This window comes from Anser brachyrhynchus (genome assembly GCF_964034855.1).
Source record: "Anser brachyrhynchus genome assembly, chromosome: 3".
Classification (NCBI taxonomy): domain Eukaryota; kingdom Metazoa; phylum Chordata; class Aves; order Anseriformes; family Anatidae; genus Anser; species Anser brachyrhynchus.
This window is the reverse complement of record NC_137696.1, coordinates 122,923,586-122,951,512: the sequence shown is the minus strand read 5'-3', so window position 1 is coordinate 122,951,512 and position 27,927 is coordinate 122,923,586. Positions and strand designations below refer to the sequence as shown.

At 55.5% G+C, this 27,927-nt stretch overlaps 2 protein-coding genes across 6 annotated transcripts; one reads left to right on the top strand and one right to left on the bottom strand.

Annotated features, from left to right (window-relative positions):
- The first annotated feature begins 617 nt into the window (after nucleotides 1-617).
- FDFT1 (farnesyl-diphosphate farnesyltransferase 1) lies at nucleotides 618-13,831 on the top strand. Of its 2 annotated transcripts, XM_080586047.1 has the most exons (8): nucleotides 618-798; nucleotides 2,519-2,616; nucleotides 5,773-5,956; nucleotides 7,317-7,445; nucleotides 7,868-8,059; nucleotides 9,015-9,191; nucleotides 10,174-10,326; nucleotides 12,238-13,831. In XM_080586047.1, the coding sequence occupies exons 1-8, from the start codon at nucleotides 697-699 to the stop codon at nucleotides 12,457-12,459; spliced, it is 1,257 nt and encodes a 418-aa protein (XP_080442173.1). In that variant the 5' UTR covers nucleotides 618-696; the 3' UTR covers nucleotides 12,460-13,831. The 2 variants fall into 2 exon arrangements, with proteins under 2 accessions (XP_080442173.1, XP_080442174.1); XM_080586048.1 differs by lacking the exon at nucleotides 618-798 and having other exon boundaries at nucleotides 2,300-2,616.
- A 909-nt stretch (nucleotides 13,832-14,740) lies between these two features.
- On the bottom strand, nucleotides 14,741-24,948 carry CTSB (cathepsin B). Of its 4 annotated transcripts, none has more exons than XM_080586059.1 (10): nucleotides 24,862-24,948; nucleotides 20,205-20,356; nucleotides 19,853-19,938; nucleotides 19,322-19,436; nucleotides 18,940-19,058; nucleotides 18,351-18,436; nucleotides 17,565-17,711; nucleotides 16,845-16,961; nucleotides 16,207-16,335; nucleotides 14,741-16,100 (listed from the first exon to the last, which is right to left on the bottom strand). In XM_080586059.1, exons 2-10 carry the CDS (start codon nucleotides 20,328-20,330, stop codon nucleotides 16,003-16,005), a joined length of 1,023 nt encoding a protein of 340 aa, XP_080442185.1. In that variant the 5' UTR covers nucleotides 20,331-20,356; nucleotides 24,862-24,948; the 3' UTR covers nucleotides 14,741-16,002. The 4 variants fall into 4 exon arrangements, with proteins under 4 accessions (XP_080442185.1, XP_080442184.1, XP_080442187.1 ...); XM_080586058.1 differs by lacking the exon at nucleotides 24,862-24,948 and adding an exon at nucleotides 24,650-24,807; XM_080586061.1 differs by lacking the exon at nucleotides 24,862-24,948 and adding an exon at nucleotides 22,528-22,742.
- Between the last annotated feature and the right edge of the window lie 2,979 nt (nucleotides 24,949-27,927).

The window sequence follows — 27,927 nt, the reverse complement described above, 5'->3', positions numbered from 1 at the left end:
ATGGGTTGCCGGGGAAGGTGGTGGAATCACAGTCCCTGGGTATGTTTAAAGGTTGGATGGGGTGCTTAGGGACAGGGTCTAGTGTGTGATAGTGGTGGAAGGGGGAGTTCATGGTTGGATAGGGTGCTTAGGGACAGGGTTTAGTGGAGATATTAGTGAAAGGGGGAACTTAAGGTTGGATGTGGTGCTTGGGGGCATGGCTTAATGGGTGATATTGGTGTCAGGGGATGCCTGGACGAGATAGTCTGGGAGGTCTTCTCCAATTTTAATGCTCCTAGGGTTCAGGTGGGAGCTAGGAGCAAGCTCTCCACCAAGGGCAGCCGGCAACTGAGCACCGCGGGCGGTGAGGGGAGGCCGGCCGCCATCTTAGCCCCTCCCTCTCCCCTCTCAGCGCTCCTGCCGCCACGCGAGTGCCCGCGGCGCCCGCCGCCCACTCAGCGCCCGCCGCCGGCTGTCACCCCAGCCGCGCCGCCCTCCTATTGGCCGGCGCCCCTCTGGTGCGACGAGCAGCCGACCAATAGCCGCTCCCGCCTGCCTGCCGAGCCATGGGGCGAGCGGGCTGATTGGCGGAGAGGAGGCTCGAGGGGCCCGCCCCCTCAGCGGTTAAGCGGCGGGAGGGGGGTGAGGAGGAGGGGGGGGGAGCGGCGTCGGGAGCGCGCCTGGCGGCGTCGGGAGCGCGCGGGCAGCGGGGCCCCCATGGAGCTGCTGCGGACATGGCTGGGGCACCCCGAGGACATCTACAACCTGCTGCGCTTCAAGATGGGCGGCTACCGGGCCGTCATGCCGCGCATCGACCCGGTGAGAGGCTGGGGATGCCCCGGGGCGCGGCCCCGGGGTGATGGAGGGGGGCGGGAGGGCTCCGTGCGCGGCCCCGCTGCGGGTTTTGGGGGGGTTTGCAATGCCCGGGGGGAGCTTTGCGATGCTCCCGGGGCTTGGCATCGCGCTGAGCATCGCTCCCCGGGATTTGCACGGCCCCCCGTGCTTTGCATCGGCACCCAGCTGGGCGCGCACCGCTGCTTGGCGTGCACGGAGCCGGTTGCGGGCGTTGCGCGCCCCCGGTTTGGTGCTTCCCGCGCGTATTGCAGCGGGTTCGGGGGTCCTGGGCGCCCCCGGGTGCTGCACGCATCGCAGCAGCCCCCATGCAAGAGACTCGGTGCTCGCGGTGCGTTGCAGCAGCTGGGGCGGTGCGCCCGGCTCGGAGCATCCGAGGCCCCCGGTGCTGCCCTGCAGCGTGCTTCTTGCTCCCGGGGCATTGCACCGACAGCGGCGCTTTGCAGCGACTTGGTCCTGCCCGTGCTTTGCACCGGTTACCGGCTTCCCGTGCATTGCGCCGAACCCGGCTGCTTGCAGCAGCTTGGTGCTTCCCTTGCGTTGCACCGGCCCGGCTGCCTTGCAGCTGCTTGGAGCTTCTCGTGCACTGCACCGGTGCTTCCCAGCAGCTCGGTGATTGCCATGCGTTGTCCTGGTGTTTCCCGTGCGTTGCACTGCCCCGATGCCTTGCAGCAGCACGGGGCTTCCTATGCATTGCACCGGCGCCTTGCAGCAGCTTGATGGTTCCTTCTTGTGCATTACCCCGGCAGCTGCTTGGTGCTTCCCGTGCATTGCACTGGCACCTTGTAGCAGCTTGATGCTTCCTGTGCATTGCACCGGCCCTGGTGCTTCCCAGCAGCTTCGTGCATCCCCTGCGTTGTCCCGGTGCTTCCCGGCAGCTTGGTGTTTGCCATGCATTGCCCCGGCCCTGATGCTTTGCAGCAGCTTGGTGCTTCCCGTGCATTGCACCGGCCCCGGTGCTTTGCAGTGTCTTGGTGTTTGCCATGCATCGCACGGGCACCAGCTCTTCCAAGCAGCTTGGTGCTTCCCATGCATTGCAGCACCCCGGGAGTTTCCCATCAGCTTGCTACCTCCGTGCATTGCCCCGGTGCTTCCCGTGCATTAATTACCCCGGCCCTGGTGCCTTGCAGCAGCTTGGTTCTTCCCTTGTATTGCACCAGCCCCCGTGCCTTGCAGCGGCTTGGTGCTTCGTGTGCATTGCCCCAGAGCTTCCCAGCACCTTCGTGCTTCCCGTGCATCGCCCCAGCCCGGAGCGTCGCAGCAGCTTGGTGCTTCCCATGCATTGCCCTGGCCCCCTGTGCCTTGCAACAGCTCGGTGCTTCCCATGCATTGCCCCTGCCCAGTGCTTCCCAGCAGCTTGCAGCCTCCCGTGCCGTGCCCAGCGCCATGCCGGGCACTCAGCGGGTTAAGGGGGCGGTCACGGGGCGGAGCGGGCTCGGTGACCCCCCCTTGGTGCCCCCCCCCCCCCGCCGCCTCCTCCCCGATGGCGGCCAGCACCAAAGCCGTGTCCCTGTTCAAGCGCACCCTGGCGCTGTCCCCCCCGCGGGGACCCCCCCGGGCAGCCCTGGGGCGGCTGCGGGGCGGGGGGCGGCGGGGGCAGCGCAGCGGGGCTGCCGCCCCCTGCCCCCCGTCTCCTCCGGCCCCACCTCGCCTCCAACCCGCCCTGTGCCCCCCGTTGTCCCCCCAGGACTCGCTGGGACTCGGCCTCCGCACCTGCTACCGCTACCTCAACCAGACCAGCCGCAGCTTCGCCGCCGTCATCCAGGCCCTGGACGGAGAGCTGCGGTGAGCTTGGGGGCGGGGGCACACCCGGGGGGGGGCACAGAAGAGGGTGTGGGGGGGTGGGGGTGCAATGGTACCGGGCACCAGGGCTGCTTGGGGGGTGTGGGAGGGGGCTGCGTGGTGCCCCCGAGCATTGGGGTTGCTTGGTGGGGGTGCTGGGGGGGGTCTGTGCAATGCCACCAGGTACTGGGGTTGCTTTGGGGGGGGGGGGGGGGTCTGTGCAATGCCCCCGAGCATTGGGGTTGCTCGGTTCGGGTATTGGGGGGGATCTGTGCAGTGACCCCAAGCACTGGGGTCGCTTGGTTGGGGTATTGGAGGGGTCTGTGCAATGCCCCCAGGCACTCGGGTTGCTTAGGAAGGGTGCTGGGGGGGTTCGTGCAGTGTCCCCAAGCGTTGGGGCTGCTCAGTTTGGGTACTGGGGGGGTCTGCGCAATGCCCCCAAGCGCTGGGGCTGTTTGGGGGGTACTGTGGGGGGGTCTGTGCAACGCCCCCAGGCACTGGGGCTTCTCAGTTTGGGCATTGCTTGGGTCTTTGTAATGCCCCCAAGTACTGGGGCTGCTCAGTTTGGGTACTGGGGGGTCTGTGCAGTGCCCCTAAGCACCAGGTCTGCTCATTTGGGATTATTTTTTTTTTGAGGGGGGAACCTTGGACCCCAGGCCCTCCCGCCCAAATCAGCGCGGCGGTGCCCACGCGGTGCCCCCGGGCTCCTTGGCGCGGCTGCTCCCTCCCCACGCAGCAGGGCTCCGGGGTTTTTTTGGGCCCGCCGACGGTCGCTGCAGCTCGTCTGGCAGCAGGAGGTTAAAGGCAGAGCCCGTGTGCTGTCCGTGACACCCTGGGAATGCGCGTCCTGGCAGCGTCGGGAGCTGGCGTTGGGTGCCACGCCGGCCGGGAGGGCTGGAGAGGCACGGCGGGAGGAGGCGAGCAGAAAGCCGGGGCTGACCGAGGGTCTGGAGCCTGACAGAGAGGTGGGTGTGGAAGCAGCAGCCTCCAGACCTCCATCCCGGGGGTCTTCGAGGCTCGCTGGGCGCCCAGGTTTGCTTTACAGCCCTGGCTGACCCCTGCAGAAAAGGGGGATGCAAGCTTGGGGTCTTGTGCATCTCTTTTCGCCCACCAAATATTCCCTTACGTTCCTAATTTTCAGTCTGGGGAGCTTCCCCGAGCAATCCCACGCCGTATTAACGGTTAAAAGCGGGGGTTCCCAGGACTAGGTGCGTGTGTTGTGCCCGAATCCCGGGGAAGCTGCTGGTTCCCGAGCCCGGGGCTGGCGTTTGGGACGCTGCCCCGCGGCCGCGCTCCAGCGTTTGTGAAACGGTTTGCAGGAAAAGCCAAGAAATCCAGCGGCTTGGAAAAGCGTGAGCGGGGCCAAAAACCGAACTTATTTTTTCCCCTGTTATAACAGCCAAAAAGAGAAGCGAAGGTGCCAATCCATAAAACACCTCGCAACGTGTTTGCGGTGTCTGTATGGGGTGCTGCTAGTCTTGTAATCTGCGCGGGGTGCTGGTGGTTTTTCCTGTCTGTCTTTTCTGCTCTTTAATCCTCCCCTTGTTGTAGCTTACCGGGACGGTGAAGGCTCCCTGTCCCCAGGGCACGGAAACTCCTGCCTGGCATCCTAAAAATGCTGTCGGCGGCTGTTTGCAACCTACGTGCGGGGATTGCTGCTGAATTATGGCCCCGGCTCTGTAGCGGATCAGGAGAAATTCGTTTTCCGAAGCTGCGTTTGGAGAGTTTGGGGGTGAGGGAGGGAGAGGCAGGACTGGCAGGTGGTGCTCGCGGCGCCGGAGCAGCAGCGGTACCGGAGGAATCGATTTGCTGGGCTGGGAGGCTTGGCCTCATCTGGCTTGGTTTCTTTTTGGCCCTATAAATCCTGTGCTGCATGTGCCAGGGCCCTATCCAGCCCGTTGCCGTGTGTTTAGGGCATCTTTTTGGGAAGGGGGCCTTCTTCTGTAGGAGCGAGCTCTTCTCATCCACCGTGATTTTCTTCCAGGACCGTGCTGCTGTCCTCAAACAAAGCCTGGCTTCGCCGATGGCTTTTGTTCAACTCAGATTACCCTTCTGATATCCCTTAATTAAAGGAAAAAAGTGCCAAATTGAAGTGCTGCCTCGAAAGACCACTCTCTTTTCTCTGCCGAATTGCTGCTTGTGCGTTGCTCGTCCCAGGAGAGCGCTGCCTTCACCTAACAATTAACGCTTAAGCAATCCCAGCTAGTGGCTGTTTGGCAAGCAATTAATGAGCGCATCGCCTCTTCGGAGCGTCGCTGCTCATTAAGATTTGGGGAATTACTGCATAAATCCAGCATTTCTCATTTCAGGAGGGTTTTGGGGAAGCGGGGAGCCCAAGGTTTCTGCCGGGGTGCTCGGGCACGCAGGCTGGGCACTGCCAGAGCCTCAGCGCCTCGTGCCAGGGGGACGGGAGGGAAATGCCATCTTCTCTGGGCTTCCCCTCGCAGCAGTGCCCTTCCTCTGCGATTCCTTCCTGCGTGGCTTGGGTGTGGCAAGCCTGAGATAAATCTGGAGCCTTTTTGGCTCTGTCTGCCCACCCTGATGTTCCCGTTGCACCGTAAGAGGTCCTCTTATTCCCCCCAGGCTTGCTAAAAGGGCTCCAGGTGCAGAGCGGAGGCAGCAGTAGGAACAGTCCCACCTGCTTTCCTCCCCGTCCTTGCTTGGAATTTGCTTTTTTTCCTGTAAACAGACATCGGGCTCTGTCCCCCGGGTCCTAGCGAGCGCTGGCCGAGAGCCTCGGAGCTCGCTCGCGGGCTTGGATTTTGCAGTGCCCTGCCCAGTGGTAAATAGCCAGAAAAGCCTTGCAAGGAACGCTCTGCTCCGAGGAGAAAGCCAGGTTTCCAACCCCGGCTCGGGTGTGCTGCAGCTTTCCCAGGGGTCAGCCCACGAGGAGCTTGTGTGGAGCTTTAGGTTGGAGTCAGAGCAGGGCTGCGGGGTCCTGAGCAGGGCAGACGGGTGCTCCCCATCCCCAACCCGCTCCTGCTGCCCTGGTGTTTGAGCAGCTCATTCCTAAGACATTTATTGTTACGTTACACCGTCAATCTGGCGGCACGTGCGTGGTGGCGAGCTGGAAATGAGGCTGTGCGATGAACCTAAGCTGCTTTTCCCAAATAACAAGCAATCCTGAGTAAGGGACGATTGTTTTCTCTCCCCCCGCAGACATGCCGTCTGTATCTTCTACCTAGTTCTGCGTGCCCTGGACACCATAGAGGATGACATGACCATCAGCTTGGACGTAAAGGTCCCGATGCTGCACGAGTTTCACTCCTATCTCTATCAACCGGACTGGAAGTACATGGAGAGCAAGGAGAAGGACCGCCAGGTGCTGGAGGACTTCCCCACGGTAAGGCACCCGCAGGAGCATCGGGTTCCTGGTGCAGAGCCCGTACATTTTATGGGTTTGCTGTCCTGTGATCCTTCGAGCAAAGGGAGATGAGGAAGACTTGCCTGGTGTCCAGCTTATGGGAGGAACAACGTTTGCAGCAGTCCTGCAGGATCTGCTCGGGATCTGCAGGAGTCTGGAGGTCTTCAGCATAGAGCTTACGATAAAAAGCACCGCTGCTGTTCATAGTTTAAGGATCTTTCTAAAATGAAGGCGCAGGGGATCTGCATCTCCCGCAGCAAGTTAAACAGTATTAAACCTGTCTTGCTGTTGCTCACGTTGATCAAAAATAGCTGGTGGATTGGGTTTTTTGCTTTGTTTTTGAAGCTCTGTTGAAGAAACGGTATAATATAGAAAAAAGCATTTCATTTTTTTGGAGGAAGTTCTGCTTTGCTCAGCCTTCTTCCGCTTTAAATTTCTTCTGTCCTTGTCAGGCTTTCCGTAGCAGTGGGAAAGGGGTAGTCGTCTGGAGAAACAAGGCGTAGTGGAAACTTCGAGGCTCTGCCTGGGACGCATGGGATAGGAGGGAGCTGTGCCAGGGAGTTGTTAGTGTATGGCGATAGAGACGTGGTTTGTATGCCACTGCCGTGGTACTTTAGAAGAGATTTTCTGTAGGTAAGGTGTTTGGGGAACTTCATTGTTCTCCGTTGTGTTTGCGTTATGCGCTCAGGTGATGGCAGTTCATATTCAGGTATGATTTTAATAATATTTGGTAGGGATGCGCTCACCAGCAGTTCTTCTCTGCGTAGGGGATCCCAGCCCCTCAGACTGAAGCTGAGCCCATGCACTTAATTTACACAGCAGCTGAATCACTGAGAAGATTGTGGAGATGCAGGAGGGGGATCTCACACTCTCCCTGTTGTTTGATGCTTTCCCGTTGTGCGAAGGGCACTCATGTGTCTTGCAAGAGCCAAAGCTGGAAAGGCTCAGGAGAACAGAGCACCAGGAACCTCCCCTTTCCTTCCCATGGTTGTCATGATGGGATGCTCTCATAAATTTTGAGAAACAACTTTGCACGTAGCTAGTTTTGTCCTGCACCTCCCAGATGATACCGGTCCAAGGCTGCAGAGTCCTCCCAGAGATATCGCCGTGTCTGATCTGCTGCCAGAGATTGTACCGTTGAGATTGAGGACGGAGAGAGCCTGTGCTTGGCGGGCCTTGAAACAACTCTTGCTGGGGGAGTTGTCCTAGATCTCTAGCCAGTGTGGGATAAGAGCCTGCTAAACAAGTCTTTTTCTCGTCCGCTAGTAAATGTTGAATTCTGCTGACTTTTATTTTTTTTCCTGCTGTCTTTGTTTCCTCTTGCTGGCTTGTGCTGCAGATCTCCATGGAGTTCAGGAACCTGTCGAAAGTCTACCAGGATGTGATTTCAGACATTTGTCACAAGATGGGCGTCGGGATGGCCGAGTTCTTGGAGAAGAAGGTGGATTCTCAGCGTGAGTGGGATAAGGTAAGTCAACCCAGACGCGCTCAACATCAGTAGGAAAGTTACCATCTCTGGGGCCTGAAGGTCTGCACGTGCAGCTTCCCTTATCGTGGGGAGCTATTTCTCAATGCAGGGCAGCTGTGGAGGGATGGTGTGGAAGATTTCACCAGCGGCTTGGTGGTGTCCCCCACCAGCACGTTTCTGGGTCCCCTTGCGGGCAGCTCATTTGGTAGCACCAACAGTCACAGACGTGACAGAGGACACCCTTGGCAAGGTGTTTGGGCATGGGAAAGCTGATGTGTAAGGAGAACTTGCAGAAAACACACCACGAATTACCTCCTAAGCATCACTTTTGTAAAATGTGCTGTGCAAAGTGGGCAGCTCTTTGTAACTGTTCCTTTTATCTTTTTTTTTTTTTTGTCCCTTGCCCTCCCGGTGCGTCCCAGTACTGTCACTACGTAGCTGGGCTGGTGGGGATAGGCCTTTCCCGTCTCTTCTCTGCATCAGAGCTAGAAGATCCGATTGTCGGACAGGACACGGAGCTGGCAAACTCCATGGGCCTCTTCCTGCAGAAAACCAACATCATCCGTGACTATCTGGAGGACCAGCTGGAGGGAAGGGAGTTCTGGCCCAGAGAGGTAAGGGGGAGCACTGCTGTTGGGCAAGCTTTTCTGCTGTGCTTCATGAGGAACTGCACGTACTGTGCTAATAAATAATGTAGGTACTGTCTTTGCTGCTCTGATAGTGCATTGCAGCCTCTCGTTGGAAGAGTTCCTCCTAGAATTTTCTTCAAAATCCCTACGGCCAGGGTTTTTCCACTGCTTTGGCTTGTTTGTTCGTGTCCCTTGACAATCTTCTCGGACTTCTGTCCAAGATCTGTTGTGGATGTAGCTAATGGGCCACGCACAGCTAAAATTGTGGTGTCTTTCACATCCCTTTAAATCGAAGTTAATGGGAGAGATTTGACAGTCTGCTTCAATTTTAAGGTTGCTGCTGTTGGTTGTACATTCCTTTAATAATAGCAGTTCTTCAAATGACACCTGAGTCAGAAGTCCTACATCTATCTACAGCTGTTGGGTACTGATGTGGTGACAAGATGATGTCTTCCCCCCACTGCTAAGAGCTTGTTGGGCAGCTTTTTCCCCTCTCCCTATTAAGTCAGATCCGGGAATGAGGGAGAAGAAGACTGGGTGAGGTTTTTGGGAGGTTACCTATTCTATTCCCGAAGGCAGGATCAACTCTGCCTGTCAGACAGATGCTTGTCTGCTGTTCTTTAAGCCCTCCAAGGAATTTTCTTTCTCTCCCCACATGGCAGACCTTGTCTGATAGAACATTTCCCGACACCAGCCTGGCCCATGAGCTGTACTTCTTTGCCCTACCTATAGAAGACATGAAGATACATCCTTTTTCTTCATAGTCTTAGCATATATGAAGGCTACTGTCAGGTTTCCGGAGCCTTTCCTTTCTTCTTTAGCCTCGTAAGCCCTAGCCCTTCAAGGCTGTGGGGGTTCTTCCCCCAGACCTCAGACTTACTGATGTCTCCTTCACAGCATGAATGTACCCTCTAACTTGAGTTCTTACCTTGCTCTTCAGGTTTGGAGCAGATATGCAAAAAAGCTCTCGGACCTTGCCAAACCAGAGAACATAGATATGGCTGTCCAGTGTCTGAATGAGCTCATCACCAACGCTCTCCACCACGTCCCCGATGTCCTTACGTATCTGTCCCGCCTGAAAAACCAAAGCGTCTTCAACTTCTGTGCGATCCCCCAGGTAGGTTATCGCTTTCGAGTGGTTCTTCGTCATCTGCAGCGCAGCTGATGAGGAGTTGGAGGCAGAAGGGTTACGTATCAGATCTGTGAGAGAATCACAGAATGCTGGGGATTGGAAGGGACCTTGAAAGATCATCTAGTCCAATCTAGGACACCACCTCCTTGGAGCAGCCAAAAGACGCTGCTAATTTCTGTGCTTCGCCTGAGACAAGCGATAGACACCGATACTTCCTAGTCTCTGAGAAAGGCACCTTTCCCAAGGCAATTGCTCCTTCTTAGACAGCCCGTTGTTCTTCTAGTTCCTTGCTTTTGCCCTTGGTGGTGGTATCTTGAGGAAGTCTCTGGTTCTTAGGTACCCTTAGGCTGCACTTGCAGGAGGCCAGCAGCGCCTTCCCAGGCTGCTGCAGGTTGCCAAGCCCGGTTCCCCAGTTGGCAGGGGATATCCACGGCACAAATGCGTAGGCCTCTTTGTCCTCCCATTTGAAGTCAGGCCAAAAACATGGGGATAGATACGTGACCCTCAATCACAATTCACTTTTAGGCTTATTCACTGAATTGAAACAAATTTGAGAGATGTAGAAATTTTGTGTGTCTTTAAAATCTAAACCAAACCAAACCAAAAAACTATGGAAGAGGGCTTGAATGTCCAAAATGGGGCTGGGGGGAGGAATGGCAGGCAACATTTGGGTTGTCAAAGTCACCCACATTATTAATTGACATAATGCATGCTGCCTCTTTGTCAAGTCATCCTGCAGCTGCAATAATTCATCAGAGAGCCAGGAAATGCACCCAGTGAAGGTATCTTTATTTAGAGCAAACTCCGACCTGTTTTATTCTCTTCTCTCTTCTTTCTTTGCTTGTGCGTGCTGTAGGTGGGATTGTGGTTCCACTCCGGTGTTTTGCCGTTGATTTTGCTTGGGCCGAGGTTATTCCCTGGGCAGGCTCCTTGCAATGCAGTGAGGGCTCTTTGTTTTTCTGCTTAGGTGATGGCCATCGCCACTCTGGCCGCCTGCTATAACAACAAGCAGGTGTTCAGGGGCGTAGTGAAGATCCGGAAGGGACAAGCCGTCACTCTGATGATGGATGCCACAAACATACAGGCTGTCAAAGCCATCATGTACCAGTATGTGGAAGAGGTAGGTTGAGCAGCTTGCTTCGAGTCATTTCTGGCTGTTGCTGTTCTTGTTCCTGGCGTGGAACTGGCAGTCCCTTGCAGACCCATGAACCTGTTAATCCCTTCGTTACGTCTCTATTAGTCCATCACAAGGGCATGGCGATGCCTGACATGGTTTTGACCTGGACGAAACTGTCTGCTTGACATTCTTTAAATATGCCCTCGGTCTGCGCCTGCGTTGAGAGGCAGAGACCAAGGTCTCGCCTTCATTCTTGTCAAGAGCAAGTTGAGTCAGCTTTCCCAGCGTGAGGGCTTCCTCTCTCTGAGCGAGCAAGAGGACTGCTGCTTCTGAACAGGTTGCATCACCTGCCTGCAGACAGCTCCATGGGGAGCGCTCTTGTTTACTCCGTGTCCGGAGTTGCAGCGAGTGTGATGCAGTCTGTGGTTCCACTTCATGGGCAGCAGTAAATGAGGGCAGCTCGTCTCAGGTTGTTAAGCAGTGGGACTCCTGGCTTTGGGGCGCTGTGGATGTTAAGAGTTTATGCGGAAGGACAGCTGGTGGGTGGACTCCTAGGGGAAAAAATAATCCAGTGAGGGCTGTTAGATGATAAGGGCTGTTAGATAATTCTGCATCAGGGAGACCCAAACCCGTGAGTTATTAGAGCTTCTTGTGCAGGCAGACCAAACCTATGACAAGGGACAGTGACGCCTTAGCCTAGAGGAAGGTCTGCTGGCCTCCAGAAAACTCATGCAGACCATGAAGAGAAGACCCCCAAAACAATGGGATTATCCGACTGAGGTGGCTGTTACCTGGTTTGGGGTGGGCTGCAGCATGCCAGCAGTGAGTGAGGTTTGCTGGGCTAGAGCCGCTTGCCCCAGCAGCACCGCTTGTAGTCAGTCAATGGATTGTGTTGGAGGCCCTGCAGCCCATCTCCCATCACGGGGTGCCCTCAAGAGGCTGCCTGGCTTAATGCACTTCTCAAGGGAAGCGGGCCCTGGCCCCATGCAGCAGCTGGGCCTTAGAATCACAGAATCACAGAGTCATGAAAGTTGGAAAAGACCTCCGAGATGATCTGGTCCAACCATCCCCATACCACCAATGTCACCCACTAAACCATGTCCCTAAGCACCACGTCCAACCTTTCCTTGAACACCCCCGGGGACGCTGACTCCCCCACCTCCCTGGGCAACCCGTCCCAACGCCTGACTGCTCTTTCTGAGCAGAAATGTCTCCTCATGTCCAACCTGAACCTCAGCTAGCACAACTTGAGGCCATTCCCTCTAGTCACAGAATCACAGAATCATCTAGGTTGGAAGAGACCTCCAAGATCACCGAGTCCAACCTCTGACGTAACACTAACCAGTCCTCCACTAAACCAGATCACTGAGCTCTACATCTAAACGGCTTTTAAAGACCTCCAGGGGTGGTGACTCAACCACTTCCCTGGGCAGCCTATTCCAGTGCCTAACAACCCTTTCAGTAAAGAAGTTCTTCCTAATAGTCGTATCACTGGTTACCTGTGGGAAGAGGCCGACCCCCAGCTCCCCACACCTGTCAGGCAGTTGCACAGAGCAATAAGGCCTCCCCTGAGCCTCCTCTTCTCCAGACCAAACTCCCCCGGTTCCCTCAGCCGCTCCTCACAGGACTTGTGCTCCAGGCCCTTCACCAGCTTCGTAGCCCTGCTCTGGGCACGCCCCAGGGCCTCGATGTCCTTCTTGTAGTGAGGGGCCCAAAACTGAGCACAGCACTCGAGGTGCAGCCTCAGCAGAGCAGAGTTCAGGGGGACGATCACCTCCCTGGGCCTGCTGCTCCAGGGCAGTCCCCCACTGAGTTAACTCCTGAGGACCATGCCTTGTGCCCCACGAGCCTTCCTCTTCCGTGCATGTGTTTCCCTTGTTTAAGGAGCCCATTATTCCTCCTTCCCCTCCCCAGATCTACCAGAAGATCCCCAGCACGGACCCTTCGTCCAACAAGACGCAGCAGATCATCGCCTCCATCCGCGCCATGAGCCTGCCCGGCGGCCCCATGGCCTCGCGCCACCACTACTCCCCCATCTACCTGTCGTGCGCCATGCTGCTGGCCGCCCTCAGCTGGCAGTACCTCAGCACCATCTCCAAGGCCGCCGAAGAGTACGTCCAGGCGGGCGAGAACTGAAGGGCGGGCAGGCGGTGGGAGACAAGAGATGGTCGGGTCGGCGGACGGGCAGCAGAGGCGGGAGGCTCCTTGCCCCTGCTGGTGGGGACAGCCGGGTGCCACCGGGCCCGCGGGCGGTGATGAGGACGGGACGCCGGTGGCCTGGAGCCCCTGGGGGGACAGCATGGCGTCGCCAGGCTCCGCTCCTCACCTCTCTTGCTGCCTGCGTGGCTGGTTGCAAGCACCAATCGGAGTCTTACTGTTTGGGGTTGAATTTGGATTTTGGTTTTTCCCTCCTTTCCTGTTGGACGGTTTACCTGATTACTTCTGACCTGATTTTTTTTTTTTATTTTGGTTCGGATGGTTGAAGTAGAAACTCCAGCTGCCTCTTTTCTTGCTTGAGATTTGAGACCCCTTTCCAGCTCAGAGCCGCGGGACGGGAGCCTTTTTTGGGTTTGGCCTCCCTTCCTTACACAGCCCCTTTTCCCCACGCGCAGGGCTCTGGCTTCAGCCAGGAGGCCCTGCACTTAGCCAGCAGAAAGCTCTGGCCATCTTCTGGCCACCAGCCCGGGCTGGTTGCCCTCCTGGCACCTGGAACCAGGGGCGATCTTCACCTTTCTGTTGTTGTATTTGAGGAGGCTGCTAGGCTTGAAACGAGCCCTTTCCTTGCTCAGTGTCGGAGGCGTGCTGCTCTGGCTGCTGGAACGTGCACCGTGCCCAAAGCCAGCTCTTGCAGCTCCTTCGTACAGGTGGCACTGTGCGTTGCAAAGCTTTGGGTTTTAGCAGCTGGGGAGGTGGTGAAAGGGAGTGGGCAGGAGTTGCCCTGGGCTAATAACCCCGAGCCCGATGTGAGGACAGCCACCCACCTTTGCTGCATGCTCTGGGCTCTGCACTTTTGTAGCCCAGAGGGAGCCTGGGGTGGCCCAGGCAGGTTTTCCTGGCCCACTTGGCTGCAGCTCGGGGTGCTGCGAGTGAGTCTGACGTGCAAACTGGAAGAGCTTTCCACTGCTGCTTCGAGACCCATCAGCCTGGACTTCAAGCAGGCTGCGTTCCCACAGGGAACGCCGGGGGTGGGAAGAGGAAACGACTTTCAAGTCCCGTTTTCCTGGATTTTTGCTTTCAGTGACCCTAATCCCTCACTGCTGCTTTGACTGTGTGATGGGGGTGACAGCCTGGGGCAGGATAGGGCAAAGCCTACCCCTAGCAGGGGCGTTTGGTGGCCTTTGCAAGGCCAAGCCTGTGTGGCCAGACTGTTACTTGGAGGAAGCAGCCCTACTCCACGAGTACCTATGTAGATAGTTTTAAGCTGTTGTTCAAAAAACTTGCGGTAGCTCCCTTTGTGCAGCTTCCTGTCTTGTTGACATTAAAGTTTTCTTTGGAAAAAGGAAAAAAAGTGTTTGAGAATTTCTTCCGCTGTTATTTCTCTTATTGTGCTAGTTCTCCGCTGTTGCACAAGTTACATGAAGTGCAGATGCTTCCTTGCAGGGCATCACAGTAATACCCTATAGGTTGGGCCTGAAAACTGAATCGTAACCACGGGGGAGACAGCTAAAGCTCAGTATGTTGACTTTTATACCGGTCCCTGTTGGGAAGAGGAGGAGTGGGGAAGCTGTGCCTACACTGGGGACCTTCTCTGCTCTTCTGGGATGGAGCTGGAGCCAGGCAGGAGGTGAGTTGGAGCCTTAGAGCATGTTGCAGGCTGGGAGACTACATGCAGCCCTTCTGGGGGCTCTGCTGCTCTCTAGAAACATTTAAAGGTCAAGACCGGCCTATTCTACAGCTGCTGCTTGCTCATCTCGTGAGCTCCAGCCTTGCTATACCCTACCCAGCTAGCTGTATCCCACCTCTCGTTTTACTCCATACTCTCGTAGCAGTGCCAGCTTTGTAGCCCTGGGCTTGGTCTGGAGGTTTCCTTGCCTAAAAGCTTGCAGCAGAAGGTCCAAGGGGCTGAACGCAGTGTGTTCAGCAGGGGTCGGGGCACAGCACCCTTGGGCTGCTGCCGTGCTTTCCGGTGCCTGGCTGCATCCCTGTTTCCCCAGCCCTGCACCCCTGGCTTCCTTCTGGTCCCTGGTGGAGCATCCTCTGTGCCACCAGGACTTGGCACTGCTCGGGGGCCAGTGCAGGTCCCAAGCAGCGGCTGCAGCCCTGCTGCCACCAGCATGGCCAGAGGATGGGGCAGGGACAGCTTGCACTGGCACAAAAGGGCCTCACCCGGCTTCCACAACAGCAAAGCAACAGCAGAAGAGTTTAGGATGGTTTTAGCTCCTGAAGGAGAAGTCAACAAGGGGCAGGAGACGAGACGTTGGAGAAATCGTTTATTGGCACGGTTGTTTCATTCACACACACCAAAGCTCTGTCTCACTGGTTCAGTAGGCAGAGGTAAGGGGCTATTTTACAGTACAAGGGAGAGCCTGCTTCACTTATTTCAGCCCTGTAGCATTAGCTCAGCAATATACTTTGTGCTTTAAAAGAAAATCAAAAGCTCTTTCACTATATTAGTGTTGGCAAATCGCATGATTCCTCCTACACTGCTATTACACTTCCCCCAATAACAAAAATAAGATTATTTCTACTTCCTTGCCACCTGTGGCTCAAAGAAAGCTTCAGTTGCGTGCAAGTTCGCCAGATACCTCCAAGCATCTGCATGAGCTCCCTGTGGCAGACCTGGAGAACATCATCTGCAGTCCCAAAGTACTACACCAGCTCGCAACACACAGCAGCACCCTTGCCAAGGCATGGCCCGAGCTGCGTAGCCCTGGCCAAAAGCAGTTTGCCCTTCCCAGCGTGCTCCTGAATACTGCAGGACATTCGATCAAAGCTCATGGAGCTCCAGCCAGGCCCTTCCCTAGGATCAATAACCCCAGATTACAGCAGAAAAAGAAAAAAAAAATAATTAAAACAAAACAGCAGCTGAGGAATGAGTGGTTTAAAAAGCAGCCGAAATAATGGAGCAGAGCAAGCGATGCAGAAAGGACGTGTCACAGGCAGGAGGGGCTGTAGGCAGCCCCGCATCAAGTTCATCAGTATTTTGTCACTAATGGGACTACGTTTAGCCAATTCAACAAGGCACACGCTCTCTGCTAACAGTCAGACCGCCCCAGCCAGGGGTGCACCGGCCATGCCTGGATTTGCCAGCAGCCTCCGTCTCTGCTGCCCCACCAAATCCCTGCTCCCAGTGCAAAGCTACTGCTTCCCTCCCTCCCAGTAACAGACTGGGCTGGAAGGGGTCCGGGCTAGCCAAAAACCACGACACAAAGAGGCCAGCAAGCCCCCGAGCAGTCCTTTGAGCAGGGAATGCCCCCAGCTGCAACCCACCAGGAGCAGAGGGCTTGCAGACGGCAGCTGACACCAGTACAGGACCTGCCACCTCCAGCTCCATCATACAACTAAAAAATAAAAATAAAAAATAAAAACAAAACAAAAAGATAAAAAGCTTTAATAAAGTAACCTCAACTATCGTCTCTTAGAGTGGGGGCTCTGCGCCCAACCCGCTATCGGTTAAAAGCATCAGGGACTCGGGATTATTTGTGGTTTGATCAACTCAGCAGTGATGCACGAGGCCAGTTACACCCTCTTCCAGTATTGCTCCGTCCGGGGGATGCCGGCCACGATTTCGGACTCGATGCCGCAGTGGTCCTCTCCTCGGAGGATTTTGAAGAATCCTGGAAGAACACCAGGGGCACGTCAGTTCCCCTGCTTCACTGAGTGCCCAAGGAGACCGGGGAATGGGGGCAGCCCCCTTGACACCGATAGCTTTGTGCTCCTCACCGTTATCCCCCCAGTCGGTGTTCCAGGAGTTAGCAGCCAGCCAGTAGGGGGTCCCGTTTTCGACCCCCCAGCCCAGGATCCGGATCGCGTGGCCTCCGACCTGCTCCCCGGACACGTGCTGGTACACCCCTGCAAGGCAGCACCAACACATCAACAGCTTTCCCCCCGCAGAGCGCTGCCAGCTTTCAAAATATTCGATATGAAAAAACAGAGACCAGCTGAGAAAGGTTTTTTGGTGTTTTTTTTGGGGGGGTTCTCCCTTTTTGGTTAAATGAACTCAAACCTGAAGATAAAATGGAGAGAGAGAGTTGGGAAGGAGGCACTCAACAAGAGGCCCAGAGGCAGTGCAGCCCAGAGCAAGGAATTGGGGTCCATCTGCCACGATTTTACCTAAAATCCTAACTCTGATGCGGTTTTGGGAGTTCCTTCTTGGGGCTTCCCTTTGAACCACTCTTAAAAACCTATTCCCCTTGCTACAAACCAATGGATAAAGGAGATGTTATCTGCTCGTGTTCTCAGAACACCAAATACTCAAATATGAACCCGAGATCTCCCTTCAGATTTGGGTACAGGGACAAGGGCCGCACAGGACAGACCCTATGGGTGAGGTAGGGACCAGCCTCAGTGCCGATGCTCACCAGACTTGTACATCAGGAAGTCCTCGTAGACAATAAAGGCTCCTTCCACCGGTCCGTTCTTGTAGATCTCAGCCATGATTTCCTTCTCGCTGTGAGGGACGCCGTAGGATGTGATGCCTAGCAAGGTGGAAGAAGTCCTACCATCAGCCCAGCTTTGTTGGGCCCGTATCTCCAAATGGCTGCACTATAACTGCTCAGTGTGCCCTTTCTCCACTTAAAGCTTAAATTCAAACCCAGCTGCTCTGGAGACACAGGCACAGCTCAGCAGGGGAAGTGGGCTCCAACCATCCCTCTTCCCTTGGCTTAACCCAAGGGTCCCATTCTGTACCCAAAGACCTATACCAGACAGCTGTGGAAAGGGAAGTTCTCCCCTTTTCCAGATTCACTTCTAAAAGAAAAATTACTTAATGCTAAGACAAATCTGGAAAAAGCAGCCAGACAACCCTCCGCGTAGAGTCCCAGCGGCTACCAGTAGGGAGGAAGGAAGCAGATGTGAGGCCAGACTCAGCACCGTGCTCTTCAACCCAGGTGGTCACCTCCTGCACCCACATTACCACAACCAAGAGGACCCAGATCACCTCCCCCATCTCAATTAGCACAAATGGGCACGTCAGACGGGCTCACAGCACCCATCCTGAGGATGTTGGCCATACAACTGCTTGGGAAGAGGTCTCATCCCACGCACCCCACGGAGCTCCTGCTGGGAGGCCACCTCCTTACCATAGTGCTTGTCTTCCTTGTACGAGGGCGAGTAGCCAGGCTCGCAGTGCCGGCTGCACCTGGGGGTTTCTCCTCCCTCCCCAGTGCACGGCGGCCGGGAGCCATTGACGTGGTGCTCACAGGGTGGGATGGAGTAGGGACGGCAGCCTGGAAGGCAGAGGTAGCATGAGCCGGCTGTCCCCGAGCAACCCCTCAGCCCCAGCAGCCAAGCTGAAGAAGGCAACAGATGCCCTGAGCAAAATTATGATCCTTTTAACCCAGAAACCCCACAGATCAGTGGGGTGAGGGCAAGAGTAGGTCATCACCAGATGAGCAATCGCTGCAGGTTTCCCTTTGGACCTGCTTCCCACCGCCACCCTCTTGACAAGGTGAGGGAAAAGATGGAAACCTGAACCACCTTATGGCCCTGCTAGGAGGTGGTGGCAGAGGTTTCCAGTCTGGAAGTTGCTTTTGGAAGGTGAAACACGGCAGGAAGACTCCTGCCCCCAGCCAAAATATATTAAATTGGTCCAAGGCCAACAAAAACATCCACAGACTGATTCAGACCTGCCCCAACCCCAGTTTTGTGGGGTGGTAGGTGTGACTACTGTGCCACATGGGTGTCTTGTCCCACATGGGGGGCCAGAGGGAGCCATGGGGACAGGAGCAGCCAGCAGGGCTAGCGGAGGTGCTCAAGGCCATGGTACAGCCATGAGGACGCAGACCAGCACGTCCAGAAGGGCACTGTCCCATAACTTAGTGCGGATGCTCCTCTTGGCCTTCACAAGGCTATGATCCAGGACTTACCCACGTGGGAGTCGTAGAGGCCCCCGGACACGAGGCCCCGCTCTGTCCAGTACCTCCACGCACCGGAGGGGTAACCACCATTGCACCTGTGGAAAGAGGCAGAAGTTCGAGCTCCAGCCAGGCCAAGGAAGCTGAAGTTGATCCTTTAAAGCCTCAGGGCAAGAAGGAGCTAAGAGCAGCCATGTCTCCAAATCCCAAAGTAGTGGGGCCTCCTCACCAGGTCCCTGGTCAGCTTCTGCCCCCAGAACCACACAGCTCGGAGACCGAACTCCCAGCCCTGCTCCCAAAGACTGCAAAAGCCACAGGTAAAATAATTTTGCCAAAAAAACAAGGCTTTGGGGCTACTGAAAGACCCTCCCTTTGGCCAGCTACTGGTGGAGGCAGGACATGGCCCAGATGGGCCTTCAGGCCATGCAGTCACCTCCATGTTCCCACCCAACTCCACCATCTACAGCACAAGCCACCGGTGGGGCTTTGTGCTGAGGGGGAAGACTAAAAAAACAAGACCAAAACAACACCAGCATCTTCGGGCTGTGTCCCCGCTCCTCCCACCCCGCTTTGAAGCCAACAAGTGCCCCCAGCAGCTCACCCCATGCCGCACTCGAAGCCGCAGCACGACAGCAAGTCCTCTGCCGACACCTCCACGCTCACCTTGGCGTTTGTGTGGACACAGATCCTGTCTGAAATGGCCTCTACAGCACCAAAGGCCTGTGGGCAACCCCCCCCAAAAAAATATACAAGGCAAGGTGGTTAGGGTAGGCCATGGGAGAGAAACCAGGCAGATTTCTGTCCCCTCCTGGGAAGGAGTTGAGAGCACCAAGCTCAAGTGTGGCTGGGACAAGCCCACTGAAGTGCTAAGACATCGCAGAATCCCCCGTGCCCCCCAGTTTTAAAGCTCAGTAGCAAACTCAGCAGCCTGCTTGCTGTCTGCCAAACCCCGTATCGACAGGACCTGAAACCCGTGCTCTTACCCAGCAAGAGCCACAGGAGCCCTGGTCTCTTATCTCGCTGATGGTGGGACAGTTGGGCCACTGCTTCCGTGAGTCAAAGTTATCTGGCAAGTCCAGATCTGCAGCAAAATCGACCCTGCAAGGGAGAAAGAGGGAAGTCCTGTTATAGGAACCCCAGTGAAGCAGGACCGGAGGCAGTGCCCTCTCCAGCCAGCTCAGGAGGTGACCTGGAGGAGGACTGCTCCTGTTATTAACTGCTGAAGGAGAATGAACACTGCTGAAGTCCTCGGACCAGGCCAGCAGCTCCTCCAGTGCTCTGAGTTTTGAGGCTTACAACTTACATGATTGCTCAAGTAGCTGGCACAACACGGGATGGAAGTTCCCCACCACACTAACTCCACGCGAGATGTCCACAAGGTACCAAAAAGTGAGCTGTACCCAGGGGAACCCCGCTCACAGCCTGCCAGGAAAGACCCCCCACCCACTGCAGACACACCAGGAGCATCTACAGCAGCTTTTGCGGGGCCCTCGTCTTCTTCCCCCAGCACTCACCTCTCGGGGAGCTTGGGCCCACCTAGAAAGGTGCCACAGAGCTTCTTCACGTAGCTCATGTCAGTGTTGTGGAAGTTGTGTCCTGCCTGGGGAGAGACAAGGAGAGGTGGCACAGGACTCTCCACAGCCACCAAGGGCACAAGCCTGGTGCTCCAGATCTTCATTCTGGTCTATGAGCTCATCACCAATTACCACCACAGCAGGAATCCGTGATGGCACCAGCTCAGCGGAGAAGCCAACTGGGACCAAAGCTGGTTTGATGCAACCACGGCGGCGAGAAACCCAAACCACAGCCACCGAGCCCCACGGAGATCGTCCCTTTGTCCTCCCCCAACACCATCCCAGTACTCACCTTCCAGGTGGTGTTGAGCTTGTTGATGTGGTTGACCAGGTCGCTGGAGAGCGGCGGGTAGTAAGGAACGCTGCGGGCATTGGCCAAGGCCACCAGGACGCATAGGATGGACACGGACGGCCACATGTTGGCTACGGCACGGGTCGCTCAACCTGCAGCCAGATTTGGGAATCGTTGGAAACCTCCCCAGCGTGGGCTCTGACCACAACGTGCCCACACAAAGCCCTTGACAACCCCAATTTACCCCAAAGGTCAGGAGAAGACATGAGAGCACACTAATAATCCCCTCTGCCACTCAGAAGTGCGTCGGACAAGGCACCCCTGCTCATCGTCTGTTGCGGGATTAGCAGCAGCAGGAAAAGTCTCTTTTGAAGCAGATCCAAGGGATTGAGTTTGGAGGGCATTAAGAGCTGTGTTTGCTTCCATAAAACCAAAGGATAAGGAATAAATGATCAAACTGCAGGGCTGCAGCCCCAGGAAACTCGCCAGTCCCTTCTTTGCTGCAACACTCTTTGAAGATGCTTCTGCAGAGCACATTTTCGGGGTTTATGGCCTCATTTTGGCCAGCTAGTGGCCCTGAGGACCCTAAACGTGCTCACATCACAGAGTGGGGAGCTCAAGCCCACGCAGAGGTGACCCGCGACCAGCTCCCATCCCATGGGGACTTCTCAGGAGGCTTTGAAAAGTGGCAGCATGCCAAGAAAGTCCCAGTTTGGGGAACGGAGACACAGGGGAAATACAGGGGCATGGCAAGCCCTCAACATAGCCCCCCCATGTCAGAGCACAAGCTGGTTCCACGTCCCCACACCTGACTCGGGCACGCCACGAGCTCTTCGACCTCTGCAAAAACACTCAGGTGCCCCCCTCCACCAAAACCCTTCTCCAAACCCCCCCTGAGCAGCCCTAAAAACCTCGGATACTCACAGCAGCGCTGAGCGGCAGAGGCTGAGGCTCTAATTCCTACTCATCTCAGCAAGCCGGGTGCGTAATCACCTTTGCAAGCCCAGGCTTAAACCCCTGTGGCCAAACACGCCGGAGCAGCCCCACAGCTCCCATCAGCAGCTCTGCGAGCAATGGGGACACGCGCACACATCTCCAGGCTGCCTCCACCCACTCGCAGCCAAGTTTAGCCTTTCCAGGGAAGAAAGCCCAGCAGCAGTGTCCTACTTTCTGCCAGCAGCAAGCCCAGGCGCCTGCAGCCTCCCCCTTTCATTTTTCTCCCCCATTCATCCACCACTTATCGATTTTTTCCCCCCCATAGCCCTTCGTGCTTTCGGCAGGATGCTCAGCCCAAAAGCTGAGCTGAGTTTCAGCAACGCGTGGGGCCTCCTGCCCCCCAAATCTCACCTTTCTGAAGGTGTTCCCAGTCCAATCACAGGATCATTTGGCCTCTCTGGGAGGCCTTTTCTGCATCAAGTGGGTCTAAATGGGACCCTGCCCGTTGGGTTGGACAGTCACAGCACCCGAACGCTGGCGGGCAAGGCATGGATTTATCTCCCAGCACCCGGATAAAGCTGCAGCAGCCTGACCAGAGGCAGCTGAGCTGCACCCAGGGCATTTCCGTGCCCCAAGATGCCCGGTGCAGCAGCAACAGAGTGGGCTCAAACCCCTCTGTCCCCCAGGATGAGCCCAGTCCCCCCCAGTTTACACCACCCCAGGTCTGGCAGCACAACAGCCTGGTTAATCCTCAGGTTACGAGACCGCATGGGCTGCACACCTCCAGCTGCAGCCAAGCAGAGACGGAGCTGAAAGAGGACACCGCCACTTGCAAGCTTGCTTACACCCCAAAACGTGGCTCGTGGCCAGGAGCAGCCTCGTCTCCTTCTGTGCAACCCAAACAACCCGCGGCCTGACGGCCATTTCAGCAAACAACCCCCTTGCCGAGCCTGCAACGGGCTGAGAGAGGGCATTTTTGGGGGGTAAAGACCAATGCTCTCAGCTGGATGACGCTATCCCAAGGTTTGCCGGAGGATTTGGGTGGAGAAGGAAGGGGAAAGCCTCGATCTCACGTGATTTCTTCCTCCCCAGCCCCCCCCCCCAGCTTTAGCAAGCGCCCTGCGTGCGGTAAATCTTGGCTGCAGAGAGCGAATTTCCGCTGAGAGCGAGTCACGGGGGCAGCCTGCGGCCGGGAAAACAGGCTGCTGGCTCCTGCCTTCACCCTCTTTCCCCCCCCCTGAAAAGGCAGAGGAAGACGCCCCCCCCGTGGCTCCGTCACCGCTCCTCACCGCCGCTATCTCCCCTGCGCACCCGTCCCCTCCCCGGAGACCTTTGCGGCCATTTCAGACACCGCCACCCCGAAAACGGCACCAAAACCCAAACTTGCGTAAGGGCAGCGGTGCCTGCAGATCTCCGCTTCCTCCTGCACGCTGCTCCAGCAAGATCTTTTCCCTTTCCAGCCCTGGTTTTGCCCCCAAAGGTCTCCAAAGGGGGTGTCCACCTGCAGGCAGCCTCTGCTGCCCCTCCCGGCCTTGGCACCGTCCCCACGCGCGCCGGTTCTGCTTCTGTGCAGCTCTCCCAGGGGTGGTGCAGGCTAATTCAGCAATAAAAGCCACGACTCGCCCCGTTCACCAGGCTTGCAGTGCTGGGAAGAAGCAACAGGGAAAGGCAAAGCTGGTTTTGGGGAGGGTCCCTACCACCAAATGCCCCTGTTCCTCGCCTACGTGGGTGGAGGAACCACTGCCTGGTCTGTACGAGCCCTGGAAAACCCAAAAGGCAGCAGCAAACCCAGCCTGGCCTCGTGCACAGCCCAGTCCTTTCTCCTGCAGGACCCACAGCCTCACAGCTTCAATATTGCCCTGGCAAAGGTTGTTGGACTTCTTGAGACTTCACCTGGGCGATTCTCCAGGTCGCAGGAGGGTGCTTGGGGCGTGCAACGAGCCCCCCGAGCTGCTCCACCTCCTCCTGGGCTGCAGCAAATCCCCTGCCCCACTGCTTTGGGCCCCAACGTATCCAGTAATGACATTTCTCGAATAAAGAGCAAGAAGTTGAGGCCAGAAAGCAGCTACCTGGGCAGAACGCCTGCAATTCAGCCATCTGGAGGCTTGAAAAGAAATTTGGGCTGAGCGCAACCCTCAGGCTCACGGAGAGGAGCTGCAGCGAGCGAGGGAGGAAAGCAGCCGCAGCGAGACGGGTGTCTGCAGGGGGGGCAGGAGACACGGCCCAGCTGCTCTCTCCATCTCTCCTGATCAAATCTCGAAGCCAGAGGCGCTCCCCTGCCTGTTTTCCCACGGACAGAGCCGCAAATATTCAGCCCGGAGCCGGGCAGGGTCACGCAGCGGATGCTGAGCAAACCCCTCCGCTGCAGCGCCCCACTGCAAAGGTCTTCTCGCCCCCAGATCTGTGTGTCAGCCCCGTCTAAGCGGGCGTTCCCCCGCCCTCCTGCCCCAGTCAGAACAGAAACCACACCAAAACAGGCTGCTCATACCAGCACCCGCTTCGGGCAGCTCAGGCCCTGAAATAAGTCAGAGCCCTGAAGCACCTCTTGGCTCCTTCGGCGTCTGGCCCCAAGCCCTCCGGGCACCCAGGGAGGCACCCGCACGCCCTTTTCCATAGGGGTGAGGAAGATAAAAGCTGGCCCACCCCTGCAGCTGCAGTACCCCCAGCCCTCGGGGGCAGGAGGTGCTCAGCAAAGCCCTTGTCATGTGCTTTCCTCCAGCCTTTTGCCCCAAATGAGCTTTGTCCTTTGTTCTGGCTGCCGGTGTGACGGAGCCACAACAAAGCCAGGGTCGGGACGGAGCTGGCCAGCCCAGCCGGGTGAGCTTGGTGGCCCAGGGGCACGCACCAGACCCGTGGCGTGGTGACTCCATTCCACCTGTGACTGTATGGGGAGAATTAGATTTGGTTTTTGGCCTTTTTGAAAAAAAAAATAATAATATATATATATATGCGTCAGCCACTCGTCCCCACACCCAACCCTTCCCAGGAAAGCCAAGCCACTGGCACAGGCTGGATACCTGGCCAAATGGGAAGGGCATCTTGATGCAAGTGGCGGCACTCGCCTCTCCATCTGAAAGCCATGGGATGGGAGAGGGTCCCCTTGAATGGCTATCCCCATCCCCATCCCCATGCCCACCCTCATCCCCAACCCCATCCCCATCCCCATCCCAGTCCCCATCCCCGTCCCCATCCCCGTCCCCAGCCAGGCGAGCCCCACAGGACATTCCTCATCGCCCTTCAGCAACAACCCCGCCGTCTTCCGCTCCCACCCGACCCCTGTTAGGAAATTAGGGCGTCCTCCCCCTCCCTGCCCTTCCCCTGCCCTTCCCCTGCTCTTTCCCCTTGCGCCAGCATCCAGAACCCCCGACCCCAAAACCAAGCCGGAAAAACAAGCGGAGCTGCGAGCCCTGCCCCCGGTTCCGCTGCAAAGCCGCAGCACGGAGCCCCCCAAAGCCCCCCCAAAGGCTGAACCCGTCCCTTCCCCGGGTCCCCCCCGCCCCGGTCCTCACCGTCCCCCGCTGCGCTCCCGCTGCTCGCCCCGGCCCCGCTGCGCGAAGGGGCAGCTCCGGGCGGCTGAGTCACGGGCAGGCGGCTCCTCCTCTGCCCCGGCCCCTTTCCCTGCCCCTTTGCCAGCCCCTGCCCCTTTTTCCCTGCCCCTTTCCCTGCCCCTTTCCCTTTCCCCGCCCGCCCACTGCTGCTCCCCGCCTCCGCCCCCCCACACCTTGTGCCCTTCCTGCCTGCAGCCCGCTGCTCTCCTCCTCTTCCTCCTGCTTCTCCTCCTCCTTCTGCTCCTCCTCTTTCTCCTCCTCCTCCTCCTCCTTCTCCGGCCCGCCTCCACCCCATCCGTTTCCCACCCCATCCTGCCTAATTCCCTCCTCCAGCCTTCCCAGTTCCCTTCTGCAGCCTGCCTGCAGCCCGTTTTCCTGCCTCCAGCCCGTTTGCTTCCCTCCTCTGTCCTGCTTCCATCCAGGCTGCTTCCCTTCTCCAACCTGTGTGATTCCTTCCTCCAGCCTGCCTGCTTTCTGCCTCCATCCCACCGCTTCCTTCCTCCTCCCTGCCCACCTCCATCACACCTCCATCCCATCTCCATCTCACCTCCATGCCATGGCCATCCCACCTCCATCCCACCTCCATCCCATCTCCATCTCACCTCCATGCCATGGCCATCCCACCTCCATCCCACCTCCATCCCATCTCCATCCCACCTCCTTCCCATCTCCATCCCACCTCCTTCCCATCTCCTTCCCACCTCCTTCCCATCTCCTTCTCACCACCACCTCACCTCCACCCCATCTCCATCCCACCTCCACCCCCCGCCCATCCCACCCCCATCCTGCCACCATCCCCTGCAGTTTTCCCCCGGAAGCCCAGCAAATCCGCACCGTGCCAATTTACTTCTTTTCCACTTGACATTTTGGCCAGCTCTCGCAAGAACCGTGAACACCGCAGGTCATTCTAAGACCCGGTTTCATGTCCTGTTCCAGACCACGAGGGTGCCGAAGGTTCACTTTAAAGAGAAAAACCGTGTATATACGTTTTTCTCAGCCCCCTCTGGGAGAGGTGGGGATACAACAGATCCTCCGCGAGCAGGAGCAGGGAGCAGATGCTCAGCCCTGCACACACAGCGGGAGCGACGTGAGGAGCTGGTGGGCTCTGCTGGGTTTAGATGTGATGTGTGCCTTGTGGGAACTTGCAGGGCACAAGGTGATGCCAAGCAGCACCAGATAAATCGGGCCATTCATCCTCTTCTTCCCAGCTTCGTCCTGCTGAGCTTGGGCAAAGCAAGAAAAAACAAAACAAAACAAAACAAAAAACAACGGAGCAATTGCATTTAATAAACTTAAATACACCAGTAACATCTCCAATAAACACTGCACAAACACTGGGGCATGTCCTTAAGTGTGTTTATGCTTCGATACACTGGGCAAAGGCCCTTGGACCAGCAGCTTCCTTTCAATATAATCTTTAACCAGCAAAGACACCCTTCGCTGTGTTTTTCTCCGTGCTTTGGAAATGAAAATCATCAGCGAAACGCAAATAAACCCCTCGTGGCCTGCCCAGCCTCGCTCAGACTCTGCCTCACGCAGCGATCCCTCGCGGTGCCGGTCCTTGTTTGCTTTTGCAGATATTTCCTTGCTGCCGTGAGGTTTTGTTGGCTGACAACAGGCAGAAGGACCCGACTTGTGGCCTGACCTTTGCACGACGCAGCTCGCAAGTGCTCAGCACCGCTGGCCATGCGTGCTGCAGACCGTCACTCAAGCTCCTTACCCTTTTTTCCAATATCTCCTTATTTTCAAATAGTTTTTTTTGCTGCTCTTTATTTTATTTTATTTTATTTTATTTTATTTTTTATTTTATTTTATTTTATTTTATTTTATTTTTTATTTTATTTTATTTTATTTTATTTTATTTTATTTTATTTTATTTTATTTTATTTTATTTTATTTTATTTTATTTTATTTTTTATTATTTTATTTTTTATTATTTATTTATTTATTTATTTCTACAAGTGGCATACCAGCACCTTTACAAATGCATTTATTTTGCCTTGCTCTGGGGTCTTTGAGCTGTTCTTTTTGATCCTCCCGGAGCAGCCACCTGGTTCTTGGCAAATGCTTCGTTGTCTTTTTCAAGAAATGAAAGCACAAAGTAAGGCTTTGCACGGGGAGCTGGCCTCTCTCTTCTCTGAGGAAGTGATGAAGTCGCCGTTCCTTTTTCAGTCCATTTGGGCAGGAGAAATGCCCATTTTTGAGGTGGGTTCCTTTGGTAGACGAAACTGAATCCAGCCCAGAAAGGTTCTCCATTACAGATGCTTTCCAAGGAGCCTACAAATCTTTCATGTGCCCAAGTGAGGCAGGAAAGAAAACCTTTTCTTCTTCTTTTTACTATGATTACTATTATTATCATTATTATTGTTATTAATAATAATATTTTTAATTTTAATTTTTACTCTCGCAGGGATTTTTAGAGTATCAGAGAAAAAGATGTTTGCTCTGGCTGTGGCAAGCTTCAGCCTTTGGAGCAAAATCCACCACTACAGGAATGAGATAAGGAAACCAGCAGGAGGTCTTGGGCAACCTCCTCTTACCTCTGGTAAAATCACCTGCCTCAACATCACGTGGCAGCGAGCTGCTAAGGGGCTGCTGCAGGATTCACATGGCTAAATTCAGAAAGAGTTTCACTGAAAAAGAAAGAAAGAAAGGAAGGAAGGAAGGAAGGAAGGAAGGAAGGAAGGAAGGAAGGAAGGAAGGAAGGAAGGAAGGAAGGAAGGAAAAGAAAGAAAGAGAGAGAAAGAAAGAAAAAGAAAGAAAGAGAAAGAAAGAAAGAAAGAAAGAAAGAAAGAGAAAGAAAGAAAGAGAAAGAAAGAAAGAAAGAGAAAGAAAGAAAGAAAGAAAGAAAGAAAGAAAGAAAGAAAGAAAGAAAGAAAGAAAGAAAGAAAGAAAGAAAGAAAGAAAGAAAGAAAGAAAGAAAGAAAGAAAGAAAGAAAGAAAGAAAGAAAGAAAGAAAGAAAGAAAGAAAGAAAGAAAGAAGAAAGAAAGAAAGAAAGAAAGAAAGAAAGAAAGAAAGAAAGAAAGAAAGAAAGAAAGAAAGAAAGAAAGAAAGAAAGAAAGAAAGAAAGAAAGAAGAAAGAAAGAGAAAGAAAGAAAGAAAGAAAGAAAGAAAGAAAGAAAGAAAGAAAGAGAAAGAAAGAAAGAAAGAGAAAGAAAGAAAGAAAGAAAGAAAGAAAGAAAGAAAGAAAGAAAGAAAGAAAGAAAGAAAGAAAGAAAAGAAAAGAAAGAAAGAAAGA